This window comes from Macaca fascicularis, chromosome 17 (genome assembly GCF_037993035.2).
Source record: "Macaca fascicularis isolate 582-1 chromosome 17, T2T-MFA8v1.1".
Lineage (NCBI taxonomy): Eukaryota > Metazoa > Chordata > Mammalia > Primates > Cercopithecidae > Macaca > Macaca fascicularis.
In genome coordinates, this window is record NC_088391.1 from 21,093,983 (window position 1) to 21,112,837 (window position 18,855).

At 37.0% G+C, this 18,855-nt stretch overlaps 1 protein-coding gene across 3 annotated transcripts in view; it reads right to left on the reverse strand.

Annotated features, from left to right (window-relative positions):
- VWA8 (von Willebrand factor A domain containing 8) overlaps window positions 1–18,855 on the reverse strand; it is a 381,025-nt gene that overhangs the window by 233,760 nt on the left and 128,410 nt on the right. For all 3 annotated transcript variants that reach the window (XR_012426882.1, XM_005585735.5, XM_074021913.1), the window contains exons 15-17: window positions 17,588–17,756; window positions 15,059–15,136; window positions 9,597–9,712 (exon numbers count right to left, since the gene is read on the reverse strand). Coding sequence is in view for 2 of the 3 variants with exons in the window: in XM_005585735.5 (XP_005585792.3) it covers window positions 9,597–9,712; window positions 15,059–15,136; window positions 17,588–17,756 (363 nt within the window). In the remaining variant the exon portion in view is untranslated. The remainder of the gene's footprint in view (window positions 1–9,596; window positions 9,713–15,058; window positions 15,137–17,587; window positions 17,757–18,855) is intronic.

Consider the following 18,855-nt stretch of genomic DNA (forward strand, 5'->3'; position numbering starts at 1 on the left):
ATTTATAAAATACCTCTGAAAATTATTGAATGTCTAAATAAGATAATATATTAATGGAATGAACGTAGACCAAGATGGCTGAATAGAACCCTCCAGCAATTGTCATCCCTTTCACACAAACACCAAATTAACAACTATCTACATAAGAAAGCACCTTCCTAAGACCCAAAAACCAGGTGAGCAATCACAGTACCTGGTTTTAACATCATATGAAGGAAGGAGGTACTGAAGAGGGTAGGAAAGACAGTCTTAAATTGCCTGTACCACCTCTTCCCCATCCCCTAGTGGTGCTACATAGCTTGGAGAAAGAATCTGTGTGCTTGGGGGAGAAAGAGCACATTGATTGTGGTATTTTGCATTGGAATTCAGTGCTACCCTGTCACTGTGGAAAGCAACAGTGCCACATTCAGCTGATGCCCATGGAGGGAACATTTTGACTAGCCCTAGCTGGAGGGGAAGAATCATTCATCCCAGTGGTCAGAACCTGAATTCTAACTAGCCCCACCACCACAGGGTAAAGTGCTCTGGTGTTCTAAATAAACTCGAAAGGCTGTCTAGGCCACAGGAATACAATTCCTGGGCAAGTCCTGGTGCTATGCTCAGAATCAGTACACTTGGGGTGCATGTGACCCAGTCAGACACTAGCGCGGACAGCCAAGGCAGTGCTTGCACAGTCCCTTCCTCAACTCCAGGCAGCACAGCTTGCAGCTTTGGCAGAGATTCCTTCCACTGGAGGAAAGGAGAGGGGAGAGTAAAGAGGACTTTGTCTTATAATTTGGGTACCAGCTCAGCCAAAGTAAAATAAAGCACTAAGCAGATTGCTAAAGTCCTCAATTCCGGGGCTTAGCTCCTGGATGACATTTTGACACCCACCCTGGGCCAGAAGGGAACCCATTGCCCTGAAGCGAGATTCCTAGACCTAGCAGGATGAATCACAACCTGACTAAAGAACATTTGGGCCTTGAATAAACATAAGTGGTAGCCAGACGATAGTCACCACAAGCCTTGGACGAGACCCAGCACTGTGCTGGTTTCAGGTCTGACCCAATGCAGTCCCAGTGGTGGTGGTCATCCCTCTCCCAACTCCAGACAAATGAGCATGGTGAGAGAGATTCCATTTGTTTGAGGGAAAGTAAGTGAAGAGAGCAAGAGTCTCTCTCAAGGAGTCCAAGGAATTCTCCTGGATCTTACCCAAGACCACCAATGTGGTATCTCTATGAGTCTGCAAGAACCACAGCATTACAGGGCATGGAGTGTTCCCTAACGCAGGTATGGCTGCAGTAACCAGAATTAGATCACACACTCAATTCTCTTTGAATACTTGGAAAGGTTTCCCAAAAAGGACATGTACAAACCAGTCCAGGCAAGGAAGACTACAATAAATACTTAATTCTTCAATGCCCAGACACCAATGAACATTCACAGGCATCAAGACCATCCAGGAAAACATGACCTTACCAAACAATCAAATAAGGCATCAGTGACCAGTCTCAGAGAGACAGAGATATATGACTGTATTAGTCCATTTTCACACTGTTGATAAAGACATACCTGAGACCAGGCAATTTACAAAAGAAAGAGGTATAATGGACTCACAGTTCCATGTGGCTGGGGAGGCCTCACAATCATGGCAGAAGGTGAAAGCACGTCTCACATGGTGGCAGGCAAAAGAAGAGAACTTGTGCAGGGAAACTCCCCTTTATAAAACCACTAGTTCTGTGAGACTTATTCACTATTAAAAGAATTGCATGGGAAAGATCCACCCCCATAATTAATTATCTCTCACCAGGTCTCTCCCATAATATGTGGGAATTAGGGGAGCTACAATTCAAGATGAGATTTGGGTGGGGACACAGCCAAACCATATCAGTGACCTTAAAGAAAGAGAATTGAAAACAGCTGTTTTGAGGAAGCTCAATGAAATTCAAGATAACACAGAGAAGGAATTCAGAATTCTATCAGATAAATGCAACAAAGAAATTGAAATAATTCTTAAAAATCAAGTCAAAATACTGGAGCTGAAAAATTTAATTGAAATACTGAAGAATACATCAGAGTCTGTCAACAGCAAAACTGATCACGCAAAAGAAAGAACTAGTGAGCTTGAAGACAGGCTATTTGAAAACACAGAGTCAGAGGAGACAAAAGAATAAAAGAATCAAAAAGAATAAAACATGCCTACAAGATCTAGAAAATGGCCTAAAAAGGGCAAATCTAACAGTAAATGGCCTTAAAGAGGAGGTAGAGAGAGATCAGGGTAGAAGATTTATTCGAAGGCATAATAACAGAGAACTTCCCAAACCTAGAGAAAGATATCAATATTCCAGTACAACAAAGTTACAGAACACCAGGCAAATTTAACTAAAAAAAGACAACCTCAAGACATCTGAGGTACCTAAAAGCAGAAAGAGAAAAGAAACAACATATAATGGAGCTTATTAGGTCTGGCAGCTGACTTCTGAGTGGAAACTTCACAGGCCAGTAGAGAGTAGCATGATACATTTAAAGTGCTAAAGGAAAAAGCTTTTATCCTAAAATAGAATAACCAGGAAAAATATCCTTGAAACATGAAGGAGAAATATAGACTTTTCCAGACAAACAAAAGTGGAGGGATTTAATAAATGTCACACTTGTCCTACAAAGGAACAAAAAGGAATTTAAAAATTAAATTAAAAATTAAAAAAATTTAATGAGCAATAAGAAATATCTGAAGCCTCAAAATTCATTGTAATAATAAGTACACAGAATAAGACAGAATATCATAATTTTTTTGTGGTATGTAAACTACTTATAACAAGTATAAAGACTAAAAGATGACTGAACAAAAATAAAAATTACAACAACTTTTCAAGACAGATAATACAATAAGATATAAACAGTAACAACAAAAAGTGAAAAAGTGGGTAGACAAAGAGTGTAGAGTTTTTATTAGTTTTCTCTTTGTTTGCTTATGCAATAAGTATTAAGTTGTCATCAGTTTAAAATAATGAGTTACAAGGCATTATATGCAAGCCTCATGGTAACCTCAAACCAAAAAATTCAAATATACAGCAAATGAAAAGCAAGAAATAAAAACACACCACCTGAGAAAATCACCTTCACTAAAGGAAGACAGACAGTAAGGCAAGAAGGAAGACCATAAAACAACCCAAAAACAAACAAGAAAATGGCAAGAGTTATTCCTTACTCAACAGTAACATGGAATGTAAATAGTCTAAACTTTCCAATCAAAAGACAGAGTAGCAAAATGGATTTTAAAGAATGAGACTCAATGATCTGTTTTCTACAAGAAACACACTTCACATATGAAGATACACAGACTGAAAATAAAGGGACAGAAAAAAATATTCCATGCCAAATGAAACAAACAAACAAAAGAAAAATCAGGAGTCACTATACTTATATCACACAAAATAGATTTCAAGACAAAAACTGTAAGAAGAGACAAAGATTGCTATACAATGATAAAGGGGTCAATTCAGCAACAGCATATAATGATTTTAAATATATATGCACCCAAAACTAGAGCACCCAAATATATAAAGCAAATATTTTTAGAGCAAAAGAGAGACACAGACCCCAATACAATAATAGCTGGAGACTTCAACATTGGACAGATCACTCAGACAGAAAATCAACAAAGAAATGCTGGACTTGGTCGGGCGCAGTGGCTCACACCTGTAAACCCAGCACTTTGGGAGGCCGAGATGGGCGGATCACCTGAGGTTGGGAGTTCGAGACCAGTCTGACCAACATGGAGAAACCCCATCTCTACTAAAAATACAAAAATGAGCCAGGCATGGTGGCGCATGCCTGTAATCCCAGCTACTCGGGAGGCGGAGGCAGGAGAATCATTTGAACCTGGAAGGCGGAGGTTATGGTGAGCCAAGATTGCGCCATTGCATTCTAACCTGGTCAATAAGAGCGAAACTTCATCTCAAAAAGAAAGAAGAAGAAGGAAGAAGAAGGAAGAAGAAGGAAGAAGAAGGAAGAAGAAGAAGGAAGAAGAAGGAAGAAGAAGGAAGAAGAAGGAAGAAGAAGGAAGAAGAAGGAAGAAGAAGGAAGAAGAAGGAAGAAGGAAGAAGAAGAAGAAGAAGAAGAAGAAGAAGAAGAAGAAGAAGAAGAAGAAGAAGAAGAAGAAGAAGAAGAAGAAAGAAAAGAAAAGAAAAGAGGAAAAAAGAAATGTTGGACTTAATCTGCGCTACAGACCAAATGGACCTCACAGATATTTACAGAACATGTGATCCAACGGCTGCAGAATACACATTCTTCTCCTCAGCACATGGATCATTCACAAGGAGAGACCATATATTAGGCCACAAAAAATGTCTTTAAAAATTCAAAAAAAAAAAAAAACAGAAAGAAAGAAATGATGTCAAGTATCTTCTCTGACCACAATGGAATAAAACTAGAAATCAATAACTAGAGGAATTTTGGAAACTACACAAATACATGGAAATTAAACAATAGGCTCTTGAATGACCAGTAAGTCAATGAAGAAATTAAGAAGAAAAATGAAAAATTTCTTGAATCAAATGAAAATGGAAACACACCAAAACCTATAGGATACAGCGAAAGCAGTATAAAAGAAAAGTCTATAGCAATAAGAGCCTACATCAAAAAAGTAGAAAAACTTCAAACAACCTAACAATGTATTTTGGAGAACTAGAAATGCAGGAGCAAACCAAACCCAAAATTAGTACAAGAAAAGAGATAATAAATATCAGAGCAGAAACAAATGAAATTTAAATTAAAACATGCAAAGGATAGGCTGGGCACGGTGGCTCACACATATAATCCCAGCACTTCGGGAGGCCGAGGCCAGCAGATCACAAGGTCAGGAGATTGAGATCATCCTGGCCAATATGGTGAAACTCCATCTCTACTAAAAATAAAAAAAATTAGCCAGGCATGGTGGTGTGTGCCTGTAGTCCCAGCTACTCGGGAGGCTGAGGCTGAAGAATAGCTTGAACCTGGGAGGCAGAGGTTGCAGTGAGCCAAGATCATACCACTGCACTCCAGCCTGGGCAACACAGCAAGACTCTGTCTCAGAAAAAAAAAAAAAAAACTACAAAAATTAGCTGAGTGTGGTGGCACGTGCCTGTAATCCCAGCTACTCGGGAGGCAGAGGCAGGAGAATTGCTTGAACCCAGGAGGCAGAGACTGCAGTAAGCAGAGATCACACACTGCACTCCAGTCTGGCGACAGAGTGAGACTCCATCTCAAAAAAAAAAAATGCAAAAGATTAATGAAATGAAAAGTTAGTTTTTTGCAAAAATAAAATTGACAAACCTTTACCCCAACTAAGAAAAAAGGAAGATTCAAATAAATAAAATCAGAGATGAAAAGGGAGACATTAGAACTGTTACCACAGAAATACAAAGGATCATTAGACGCTACCATGAGGAACTATATGCCAATACACTGGAACACCAAGAAGAAATGGAGAAATTCTTAAACACACACAACCTCCCAAGATTGAACTATGAAGAAATACAAAATGTGAACAAACCAATAACAAGTAATGAGATTGACACCATAATAAAAAGTCTTCAGCAAAGAAAAGTCTGGGCCCTGATAGCTTGCCTGCTGAATTTGACCAAAAATTTAGAGAAGAACTAATACCAATCCTACTGAAACCATTCTGAAAAATAAAGGAGGAGGGAATATTTCCAAACTGGTTCTACAAGGCCACTATTACCACGATACCAAAACCAGAGAAAGACACATCAAAATAAGAAAACTACAGGCCAATATCTTTGACAAATGTTGATGAAAAAGTCCTTAACAAAATAGTAGCAAGCCAAACTCAACAACATATTACAAAGATCATTCATCATGACCAAGCAGGATTTGTGCCAGGGATGCAAGCATAGATAAACATATGCATATCAGTCAATGTGATACATCATATCAATAAAATGAAAAGCAAAAAACAAATGATTGTTTCAATTGATGCTGAAAAAGAATTTTGTAAAATTCAACATCCCTTCATGATGAAAACCCTCAAAATGATGAGGATAGCTGGGCACCACTGTAGTCCCAGTTACTCAGGAGACTGAGGCAAGAGAATAGCTTGAGCCCAGGCGTTCTGGGTTGTAATGCACTATACTGACTGGGTATCCACACTAAGTTCAGCATCAATATGGTAATCTCCCAGGAGCGGGGAACCACCAGGTTGCCTAAGGAGGAGTGAACTGGCCCAGGTTGGAAAAAGAGCCAGTCAAAACTCCCATGTTGATCAGCAGGGAGATTGCACCTGTGAATAGCCACTGCACTATGATCTGTTGTCTACAACAAGCACACTTCACATATGATGATACATAGGCTGAAAATAAAGGGACAGAAAAAAATACTCCATGTCAAAAGAAACAAACAAACAAAAAACAGGAGTTACTATACTTATACCAGACAAAATAGACTTCAAGACAAAAACTATACAGCCTGGCAACAACGTGAGATTACATATTTAAAATAACTAATAAAATAAAAATAAACAAACTTTTCAAAAAAAACACTGAGTATAGAAGGAACATACCTCAACACAATAATCAACACAATAAAAGCCATATATGACAGACCTACAGCTAGTATCATACTTGTGTTAGTCCGTTTTTCTACTACTATAAAGAAATATCTGAGACTGAGTAATTTATAAAGAAAATAATTTTAATTGGCTCATGGTGCTTTACAGGACACATGACGCTGGCATTTTCTTGCCTTACGGGGAGGCTTCAGGAAACTTAAAATCATGGCAGAAGGCAACAGGGGAGCAAGCACTTCACATTGTCAGAGCAGGAGAAAGAGAGGCAGGGAGGTGCCACAAACTTTTAAACAACCAGCTCTCATGAGAACTCACTCACTGTCATGAGACCATCACCACGGGGGAAATCCACCCCCACGATCCAGTCATCTCCCACCAGGTCCCACCTCCAACACTGGGGATTAGAATTAGACACGAGATTTGGGCAGGGACACAGATCCAACCCATATCAATACTGAATGGGAAAACGGAAAGCCTTTCCTCTAAGATCTGAAGCAAGGCAAGGATACACACTTTCACCTCTGTTATTCAACACAATAGTGGAAAGCCTCCCTAGAGCAGTTGGATAAGAGAGAGAAATGAACAGTAGTCAAACTGGAAAGGAAGAAATTACATTATCCTTGTTTGCAGATGATATGAGCTTACACTTGAAAAGAAAACCTAAAGACTCCAACGGAAACCTATTAGAACTGATCAACAAATTCAGTAAAGTTCCAGGACACAAAATCAACATACAAAAATCAGTAGCATTTCTGTATGTCAACAGTGAACAATCTGAAAAAGAAATTTTAAAAAGTAATCCAATTTATAACAGTTACAAATAAAATAATATATATAGGAATAATCTTAACCAAAGAAGGGAAAGATCTCTACAATGAAAACTATAAAACACTGATGCAGGAAATTGAAGAGGACACCAGAAAATGGAAAGATATTCCATGTTTATGGATTGGAACAACCAACGCTGTTAAAATGTCCATACTACTGCAAACAATCTACAGATTAAATGTAATCCCTGTCAAAATATCAATGACATTCTTTACAGAAATAGAAAAATAATCCTAAAATTTATATGAAACCATAAAGACCCAGAATAGCCAAAGCCATCCTGAGCAAAAAGAACAAAACTGAAGCAATCACATTACCTGACTTCAAATTATACTACAGAGCTATGTAACCAAAACAGCATGTTACTAGCATAACAGATACATAGACCAATGGAACTGAATAGAGAACCCAGAAACAAATTCATACATCTACAGTGAACTCATTTTTGACAAAGGTGTCAAGACCATACATTGGGGAAAGGACAATCTCTTCAATAAATGCTGCTGGGAAAACTGGATATCCATATGCAGGAGAATGAAAGTAGGCCCCTATCTCTTGCCATATACAAAAATCAAATCAAAATGGATTAAGAATTAAATCTAAGACCTCAAACTATGAAACTACTAAAAAAAAAAAGCATTGGAAAAACTCTCCAAGATGTTGGTCAGGACAAATATTTCTTAAGTAATTCCCCAGAAGCACAGGCAACCAAAGCAAAAATGGGACAAATAGGATCACATAGAGTTAAAAAGCTTCTTCTGCAGCAAAGGAAATTGTCAATGAAGTGAAGAGACAACTCACAGAATGGGAAAACATATTTGCAAATCATCCATCTGACAAGGAATTGATAAAATATATTAATTCAAACAACTCAGTAGGAAAAAGTCTAATAATCTGATTACAAAATGCATGAAAGAGCTGAATAGAAATTTCTCAAAAGAAGAGATACAAATGGCACACAGGTATACGAAAAGGTATTCAACATCACTGATGATTAGTGATGTTATAGTATCAGCTATAACAAGGTATCAGCTCACCCCAGTTAAAATGGCTTTTATCCAAAAGATAGACAATAACAAATACCAACAAGTAAGTGGAGAAAAGGGAACCCTTGTACACTGTGGGTGGAAATGTAAATTGGTATAACCACTATAGAGAACTGCATGGAGTTCCTCAAAAACAAACAAACAAACAAACAAAAAAAGCAATAACTAAAACAACCATATGACACACCAATCCTAGGTATATGCTAGGTATATGCCCAGAAGAAAGAAAATCCATATATTGAAGAGAGGTCTGCACTACCATGTTTATTGCAGCACTATTCACAATAGCTAAGATTTGGAGGCAACCTAAGTGTTCATCAACAGACAAATGGATAAAGATAATGTTGTACACACACAAGAGAGTACTGAACAGCCGTAAAAAAGAATGAATGAAGTTCTGTCATTTGCAACAACATGAATGGAACTACAGCACATTATTTAAAGTGAAATAAGCCATGCATAGAAAGACAAACTTCACATGTTTTCACTCATTTTTAAAAGCTAAAAATTAAAACAATAAAATTCATAAAGAGAGAGTAGAAGGATGGTTACCAGAGGCTGGGAAGGGTAGTGGGAAGTGGGGAAGGGAATGATTAATGGGTACAAAAACATAGTTAGATAGAATGAAGATCCAGTACTTGATAGCACAACAAGGTGACTATAGTCAATAATAATTTATTGTTCATTTTTAAGTAACTAAAAGTATAATTGGAATGTTCATAATGCAAAGAAATGATAAATGCTTGGGATGATGGACATGGCATTCACCTTGTTGTGATTATTACATATTGTATGCCTGTATCAAAGTATCTCATGTACCCCACAAATATACACACTGACTGTGTACCCATACAAATTAAGGATAAAAATTAATTTTATTATATTTTATTTTTTTAGTAAATAAAAGAGGTTTTATTTTGGCTCATGGTTCTGCAGGCTGTACAGGAAGCATAGTACCAGCATCTGCTTCTGGTGATGCTGGCACCAAAAATTAATTTTAAAAGATAATATGTTGTACTAAATAAGTTCTAACGAGGGAAGGCAAGGATGAAATAGCTCTATATTCAGACCAATATATTTTGAAGGATTGGGAATATACACCATCAGTTAAACTTATGTTATAGTTTTAGTGAAGATCCAGAAACTTAACATGCAGTGAGAAAGAAGAATATATTTACCTGGAAAGGCAGGCTTTAGTAACAGCACTGTGAAGATTTTCATTAGGATACTGTGACAGCCGACGAGAAATTCGCAACAGTTGTCTGGTAGAAAGTGAGGCCGCTAATGATTGTGCCTATCAAAAGACAAATGTATTGTGTTAAGAGTCTTGTTTCAACTTGCTAAAGTCACTTTAGATGGCTGTTACAGCAGAATTCATTATTCCTGAAGGGGTAAGGCCAAAGTTAAAGTATGTGCTGTTAATTAATTATAAATAAAAATAAACAGAAACCAATTTACACTTAAAACATCCTTGAAGATAGTTTTTAAAAAATCTAAAGTATTTATCAATTAAATTTAATTAATGTATTTTAACTGTGCTAAGTTGGAGGCGGGAGGGGCAACGGGGGAAGAATGTTACGTAACAAAGGTCACACTGGACTTAAGCTGGACGATGGACTGCTCACTTTTTCTGCTTACACAAAGCCAAGGTGTTAAGATACCATGAAAATGCTTAAAGCTTTAAGCAAATCTGTGATTTCTAAAAATAGCAAAAAAGAGTTGTAAACAATTTAGGCTGTTGACCACAGAGGTGTCAACCAATTTGTCACTTGTGTTGCAGCTTGCTGTTTTGAATCCTTCCCCTATGCTGTCAGAATAATTTCACTTTGTTATCTTACATTTCCCAAAATTCCATGAATAGAGTTGCTAGTATAGAACTCAGGACATGGTAAATACTCAATAAATATTTGTTGAAATCCTTTTGGCAGGCAGCATAATATAATGGTAAAGTTTATAGGCTTTGGAATCAGATAAGTCGGTATCCTATTTATTAGCTGTGTGACCTTGGCAAATTACTTAACCTTTCCAAGCCTCAGTTCCCTCACCTTTAAAATGGCAATAGTAATGCCCTCACTTTTAAGATTGTTATGAAGGCTAAATTAGAAAATGATTCTAAAGTTCTTAGCACATGTCACACACATATGGGTGCTCAACAAATGGCAACAACTGTTATTTAAAAAGTCAGCCTCCTCAAAATGAAAACAAAAAACCCAGCAGAGAAAGGTGATGGGACCTACATATTAGCATATATTTGGTAAATAAGATTATTACTGGCCTCATTCCTAACTTAGATCAGCAGTATTAGAAGACAGTGATTTTCACTGAAAACCAGAGGACAGAAGCACTTTTGAAGCAACTGGACCTTGGGGAGGGCAAGGCAGGTCAGTATGAAATGTCACAGAGGGCAGTAAAGTGGCCCTGAGCACTCAAGGGCCTGGAGAAGGGGACTCTATGAAATTCACAAAGGGTTCAGAATGGATGAAGGGAGAATGTCAAAGACACACTGCACATTTGCTTGTTTTAATGTTCCACCTAAGGTCATCTCTGTATGTCCCAAAGAAGAAAAAAATTAATTTATCCTTCCTTGTGTATTTCACATCTCCATGAGATATTGGTCTGCTGTTAGTATTCCATTTCAGCTACATTAGTATTATATTTTCTTTGGGAATTAGGTTGGAAGAATGACCACCACATATCCTTTTTTCTATTAAAAAACACATTCTAAGTTTCAAAGAACTCATTTACAAGGGAACATTAGGTCCATTCTTGTTTTCAATTAATTTGCATTCCAGACATGCAGATAATATTCAAATATAATAAATCATAAATTACAATTCAAAATAGTATATACTTCAATGCTAAAATAAGTGGAACAGTAGACAGTTGTTACAGGCAGTTAAAATATTCAAATAGGCACAAGAAATCCTCTGATCAAAGGCATGAAAGCAAAAGGAATGGAACCGCAAGTAGAACATGAGGAACCAGGCCAGCTTTACTAGAAGGTCCTGCTGGAAGGCTTGCTCTCAAACAACAAAGACCTATGAGACCTAAAGACCTCTGAGGGGTTTGGCTTTATTCTTAAAGGCACTAGGATTCTGCTATGTGTAAAGTCAAAACATGATTTTAGAATCAGGTTATTACTAGCCTACTTCCTAATTTAAATTAGCAGCAGTATAGAAAGTAGTTGAAGGACAGACAGAATTGAGACAGGAAACAGAAAGCTACTTCAATAAACAGCCTATAAAAGGAAAAAGTCCGACAGTAAGGTTATGGCAACAAGAATGGAGAGGTAGGATACAACAAACTTGGCAACTGACTTGCTATGAGAAAGAAAGATGTATTGAGGATAAAATTCAGGCAGTATGATTGATATGAAAAGTCAAATATAACTCAGAAATTCCCATTTTTAATACCTAGGACCATGAAAAATTCCTATATTAATCATAACAAATATTTGACAAATGACTCCAACCAGAGGATTCTTATAAGAGTCCTGTTAAACCATAGGGTAATTTTTTAGGGTATAACATTCTAATCTCATTCTAAGCATGACACTGAATTCAGGCTTCACATTTCATTCCAGTGATCAATAAGGAATGTGCATATATTTGAACACCAATTCTCCAGTTCTTCTAGTTGAAAGCACCAAAATGGTTTGCAATAATAACCAGGGTTGAGAAAATGAGAGATAAGCTTTGTGTTGAGCCATTTAAGTGCTGAATAAAGGGTTTGGTAATCTCTGTTCTCACATTATTATCAATTAAAAATTGAGAGTATACTTTAAAAATACCTAATGTATTTAACATTTATAATATCAAATTTCTAACTGCAGTTTTATCTTGCCAAAAAAAAAGACAGGGTGAAGATATGAAGCACAATCCCCTAGTTACCATGGTTATACAGTTTAAGAGTACACCTCAAAGGGTTTGTTCATATTAGCATGATTAGAAATACTTCAGCTTAAAAACATAAAGGTTCTCATCAGAAATTATTAAACATTATTTTTCTATTCTTCATTTTTATAAAAGAATGAAAATATAGCATGTTCTAAAGGAGAGAAAACTCTAGGGACAATCTGTTAATAAAATTTTAATTAATCAATTTATTCATTAATTCACCAAAGATTTAAGTGTCTATTATGTGCCAGGCAGCAGGAAGGGAAATCGGAATAAAAGAACAAATAAGACAGTCTCAAGGAGTTCAAATAGCAACTGGGGAAATAAAAGTAAATTATAATACAATTGCAATAGGTCAACATCAGAAATGTATGTCAAGTGTCATGAAAGCAGATTGGAGATACTAGTTACTGCTGCCTAAGGGGGCTGAGAGAGACTTAACAGAAGAGAGAAATGAAGGGACAACTGGATGGAGGGAAAGCACATTCTAGACATTATCTAAGGCAGAGACATTTGAGTATAGATGGGATTAGAAAATAGCAAGAAGCTAAGTGTGGGAAGAGTTGAGAATGCTTCAAGGGAGTTTGTAGAAACTGAGGCTTGATGAGCAGCTTAGGATTAGAGAGAACTCAGCAGGTATGTTTAGTAGGCTGTCTTCAGTCTACAGGCAAAGACAGTCAATCCCTTAATGGTTTTAAACAAGGGGAAGAACTTAGGAAATGGATTTGGGAAAGATCATTCCAGGGACAATATGGAAGATTCATCCATCCATTTATTTAACAGATACTTGTGGAATACATTACTAATCTCTAACTTTGTTCTCTGTAGTACTGCCAGCATCTGGAACTTTGCGCAGCAGGAACACTGTGCAAATCAGGAATAGCTACTGTGCAAAGTTCCAGATGCTGGGGAGACTACAGGGAACAAAGAAAAACCTCCTGCAATCCTGGAACTGAAATTCGAGTGAAGGAAGATAGACAACAAAAACTTAGTGAGTAAAACATACATTATGTAAAAGAGTAAGAAGCCCTATAAAGAACCTTAAAGCAGAAAGAGGGATAGAAATAAAATGGAATAGAAATTTGATTCTATAGTGCTTCAGGAAGGCCTCACAGAAAAGGGGACCACTTGAGCAAATCCCAAAAGGAAAGTGAATAAACATGCAGCTATCCAGGGAAGAATAATCTAGGCAGAGGAAACACCAAGTGGCAAAGGCCTTGGGGCAGGCACTAGTAAGTTCAAGGAACAACAAAGACACCAGTGTAGCTAAAAATAATGGGTAAAGGAGAAAGTATTTGGAATGAGGCCCCAGAGGGAGAATTAACAGGGGACCTGTGACAGCCAGAAAGTGACCACCCTTATCCCCCCAAAAATCCACATCCTAATCTCTGGAAACTGTCAATGTTACTTTCTATGGCAAAATTGACTTTGCAAATAAAATTAAGATAAGGATTTTGAGATGTCGAGACTATGTTGCACTATGTGTGTGGACCCTAAATGCAATCTTATATACCCTTGAAGGAAGGAGAAAAAGGGGGATTTGACACAAACACAGGGGAGAAGGTAATGTAAAGATGAAGGCAGGATTGATATGGTGAGTGCAATAGTCAAGGAATGCTGGCAGCCACCAAAACCCAGAAGAGGCAAGGAACAGATTCTCCCCTGGAGCCTCCGATGGAGTGCAGTCCTGCTGACACTTTGATTCCGGCTCAGTCATACTGATTTCAGACTTTTGTTGTCCAGACAAAGAGAAAATAAATTTCTATTATCTTAAGCCATCAATTTATGGTAACTTGTTACAACAACAAAAGGAAATTACTAGAGAGTCACATGATGAATGAATTATTGATAAAGAAGGCAGTCAAGAGGATATAATATTCCAGGAGAAAGATTATGAAATCCACTACTAGGACAGTTACTGACAATAGATAAGAAAACAGATGAGACATCAAGATGCTAAACTGGTGAGATCTGTTTTCAGATTAAGTGAAGACAGCAGGAAAGCAAGGAATCAACAATGATGTCAAGGTTTCTAATTTAGGTAATTTGGCAGCTAGATTATTAACAAAGCCAGGAAATTAAATCAAGAATAGGAATAGATTTAAAGTGGAAAGACAGTTTAGTTGTATAAGATATGTGAATTTACAATGATCTCAGTGTATCCAGAGGAAAAGTGAAAGAAATTAACGTTTAGTAAGCAGTTACTAAGAAGCAGATTCTTTACACACATTTTTATGTTTAATCATTGAGACCATTTCATGAGGTAGATGGTACTGTTCCCATTTTACAGATGAGAACACTGAGACTCACAGAGTTCAACAGTGACAGCCCTTTATGTTTCTAACATGCCATCTGGGAATGGAAATACAAGTCAATCAGAAATGAGAAGTTAGAAGCTGAAGATAAAGATGTAGGCATCAACTTGTGGTAGGTACTTGAAGCTATTAGCATAGATAACACTGCTCAGCGTAGGAGACAGAGGGGACAGAGAAGAAGCCCTCATGAACATGAAGTACTCTGCAGCTACAAGTTTCTTTCTACAACATCAGCGAGGAGCAGCTGGAAGAAATGTTAAAATCAAGGAAACTGGAGTAAACCACATGCATAAAACAAAGGCATAACATAAGGGATTCTGAAAAATAAAATATCATCTTAAAAAATAGATTTTAAGTCCTGAATTCTAAGAAAAGAAAACCAGCAGCATGTCAACAATAGAAAATCCAATGGAAAAAGCCTAGACTTACCGTTGGATCTTGTGTTTCTCTGAGTTTGTGTGTAAATGATAATAATTTATCCAGAGTTTCCTGAGGTGCATTTGGGACCTATTTTTTGAGAGAGTTGAGGACAAACAGAAGAAATAAATTGGGATATGTGATCAATCAATCAGAAATTATGACTACTTAGCAAATACTACTAGAATTACATGTTTAGAAAAGTCATTCATTGTTGGTTACATATTTAACTTACAGATAAAGTTGCTTATTCAACCTCTTAGGAAACACTGAAACCCCTGCTTTCTCTTTAAGAATCAGGTAATTTAAACCAAGACACTCTTCTCCATATACAATTCTATCACCAAGATAAAACTGAAGGGAGCCTTTAACACAATTTAAAACTGGCCCATAAAGAACTTTTCATGTATCATCATTTCCTATTTTGTTAACGTCAGCATGGTATTTTAAGTACTAATTAGGTGTTTTCTTACTGAAACCAAGTTCCTTCATTTAGCAGCAATCTTACATACATATCTAAGTGACATAAGGTACATTTATTTAAAGAATGGATACTCAAGGTGTCCATTTTTCCAAAAACATGTAAAACACATACTTGAGGGCTATGATCAACATATCAATGAACTTGGAAGAGCAACTGCCCAAATAACACACATCAATTGCTTTTAACTATAACAAACTTCAATTAAGTACTTCATTAAGCTATAAGCAATTTTTGTTTAAGGAATAACAAATTTAAGGTTTTAATTTTAAAAGATCAAAAAAAGATATTAAAACAATGACTAGGACAGTGTGACAATTTTAGAAGAATACTGCTTAGGGTTTCATTGGTCATATAAGTAATTAGAATTTTTTTAAATGCTAAGTCCTAGTCCACATATACTTTCTTTCATTTATTATTTAAATCAATCCTATGATGTAATAAATAGTATTATCTCCATTTTTAGATGAGGAAACTAAGTAATTTACTCAAGATCTGGAAGCTAATAAGTAGTGGGTTTCACATTGAGAGCCAAGTAGTTAAACTCTAAAACCTATGCCTTTATTTACAACCATGCTTACAAGACCTACAATTAATAAGATCATTCAGATGTTTCAAAGGGAATAAATGTATTTAAATAGAAAGTTAATAATTAGTGACCTAGAAAAGTGCTGTCCAATAGAACCTTCTATGATGATGAGCATTGTATTTACGCTGTTTAATATGGTAGCCAAAAGCTCCCATGTGGATACTGAGTACTTGAAAAGTGACTGAGAAACAGAATTTTTTTTTTTTTTTTTGAGACAGGGTCTCATTCTGTCACTCAGGCTGGAGTGCAGTGGTGTGATCTCGGCTCACTGCAACCTCTACCTCCCAGGTTCAAGCAATTCTCCTGTGTCACCCTCCTGAGTAGCTGGGATTACAGGTGCACACCACCACGCCTGGCTAATTTTTTGTATTTTAGCAGAGACAAGGTTTCACCATGTTGGCCAGGCTGGTCTCAAACTCCTGACCTCACGTGATCCTCTGGCTTTGGCCTCCCAAAGTGCTGGGATTACAGGCGTGAGCCACCACACCTGGCCAAATTTTTAAAAAATTAATTCAACATGGTCAGGTGTGGTGGCTCATGCCTATAATCCCAGCACTTTGGGAGGCCGAGGTGGGCAGATCAATTGAGGCCAGAAATTCAAGACCAGCCAGGCCAACATGGTGAAACCCTATCTCCACTAAAAATAGAAAAATTAGCCAGGTGTGGTGGTGTGCACCTGTAGTCCCAGCTACTTGAGAGGCTGAGGCGGGAGCCTTGAACCCAGGAGGCAGAGGTTGCAGTGAGCCGAGATCATACCACTCCAGCCTAGGCAACAGAGCAAGACTTAGTCTCAAACAAATAGTAATAATAATAATAATAATAATAATAATAATAATAATAATTTAACGTGGCTAGCGCTACTGCATTGAAGAGTGCAGTTCTAAAACTCTAAAAGTGCTAACCACAATGCTTGATTAATGCACACATTGAAATAATGGATTACACACACTAGAAGTCATCAAAGTACTAATCAGGCAAGTACAGGATACACTACAGTCTTGAGAGACCAGGACTACTTACTATTTATGTGTCTGGCCTCCCTTTATAATAGGGAATTAAAATAGTCACCTTTGACTAAATAGAAAAATAAAAGGGATTCTAAACTGACCTCCACCTGAGGAAAGAGGTGAGACAGGCCACATCTGTGATTCTTAGAGTGTGGTTCCCAGACCAGCAGCATCAGTATCACCTGAGAACTTGTTAGAAATAAAAAGTTTAATATACCATCCCAGATCTACTAGCTCAAAAACTATGGAGATGGAGCCCAGAAACATGTGTTCTACCAAGTCCTCCAAATGATGCTGAAAAATGTGGAAGTTTAAGAACCACTGATCTTCACCACTGTATGAGGAAATTTGGGAGTAAAAGGGAAGAAAACGCTAAAAATGTCTAACTCTACTTCGGCCTGTATCAGAGTGCCTTAAAAAGAGATCAGCTGTAGAAAACAGACTAAGATTGGCTTTCTTCTTACCTTTTCCTTAATAACTTGGATTTCTTCACTTTTCACAAGTGGTTTCATGTAATGGAAAAAGAACATGGTTAAGAATTCTGGTCCCAGCCACTGGTGTGTTGTGCTTCCGATAACAGGGGGTTCTGCCAAGGCGATGATTCTGAAGGAGGGATGGATTGGAAAAATGGATCTAAAATAGGAAAAAAATAAATAAAAAAACATAACATATCTTTCATGTAAGAAATTAGATCATGGTAACTAAAGTCCAGGCAATGTTAGGGCTATCATGCTGTTAATAATGTCAATATTACTATCCAAAGAGTTAGCTTTGAAAAAAACAAAGTCAGGACATTCTAAGAACCTAAGATCAAAACAAACAAAAATCACCTACTGCTAGTAAATGTTGTACAATAACCACTCATGAAACTCCAGCCCTGGCACAAACCACTGCTTTTGATATACTGTTATGCCTACCACATATTTTCTCCATAGTGTCTTGAAATAAAACCCCACTCGGTTCACATTCATTATATAGACCATCTTTATTCATTTAAAAGTCCTTCAGAATCTCCTGTCTCACAAGGAAACCACTCTATATCCATCAGAAAGACCAAGAAGCACAATTCAGGACAAGGAGACTTTACAGTACAGAAAATGTAAGAAACATAAAGGGTTAGATTGAATTTAAAATTTAGATTGGGAATAAGAACACTTAAGTCTTAAAAAGGCAGAGAAAATAAAACCTTTATAGAATGCACTCTTTTGTGATTTTTATAGGAAAGTTACGATTTTAAAGTGATCTCTTTTAAAACTCTCTGGTAGGGAAACTGAGGAAGCATGTAAATTTTCTAGGACACACAGAGGAGTAAGACAAGACTTCTTTTGGTTTGTGAAATGACTTGAGTTACTTTTGGAAAAACTAGAAACCCCGCATCAGAATCTTAATCATGTGGGTAATATTGTCCATTTTTATCAATTCTACTCAAAAACCCAGCAGAAATATGTTTTTGAGGGTAATATAGTTCTTGCTAAGAGAAAGGAGAGATAAAATATAAACACTTGCCAAGAGCTTCAGAAAAACAAAAATATAGGTACATAACTGGCATTTCACCATTAACTATAACATTATATTAGAGCCCAAAAGTTAAGTGACTAAGCAACTAGAATACCAGGAGGTAGGACACAATTGGAAAGAATCAGATGAGTACTCTGAAGAGTTAAGACCAAGTACCAACAATACAACAGGCAGGTCTACCAAGTCCCTGACGGCGTGATTTGTAATTTTAGAG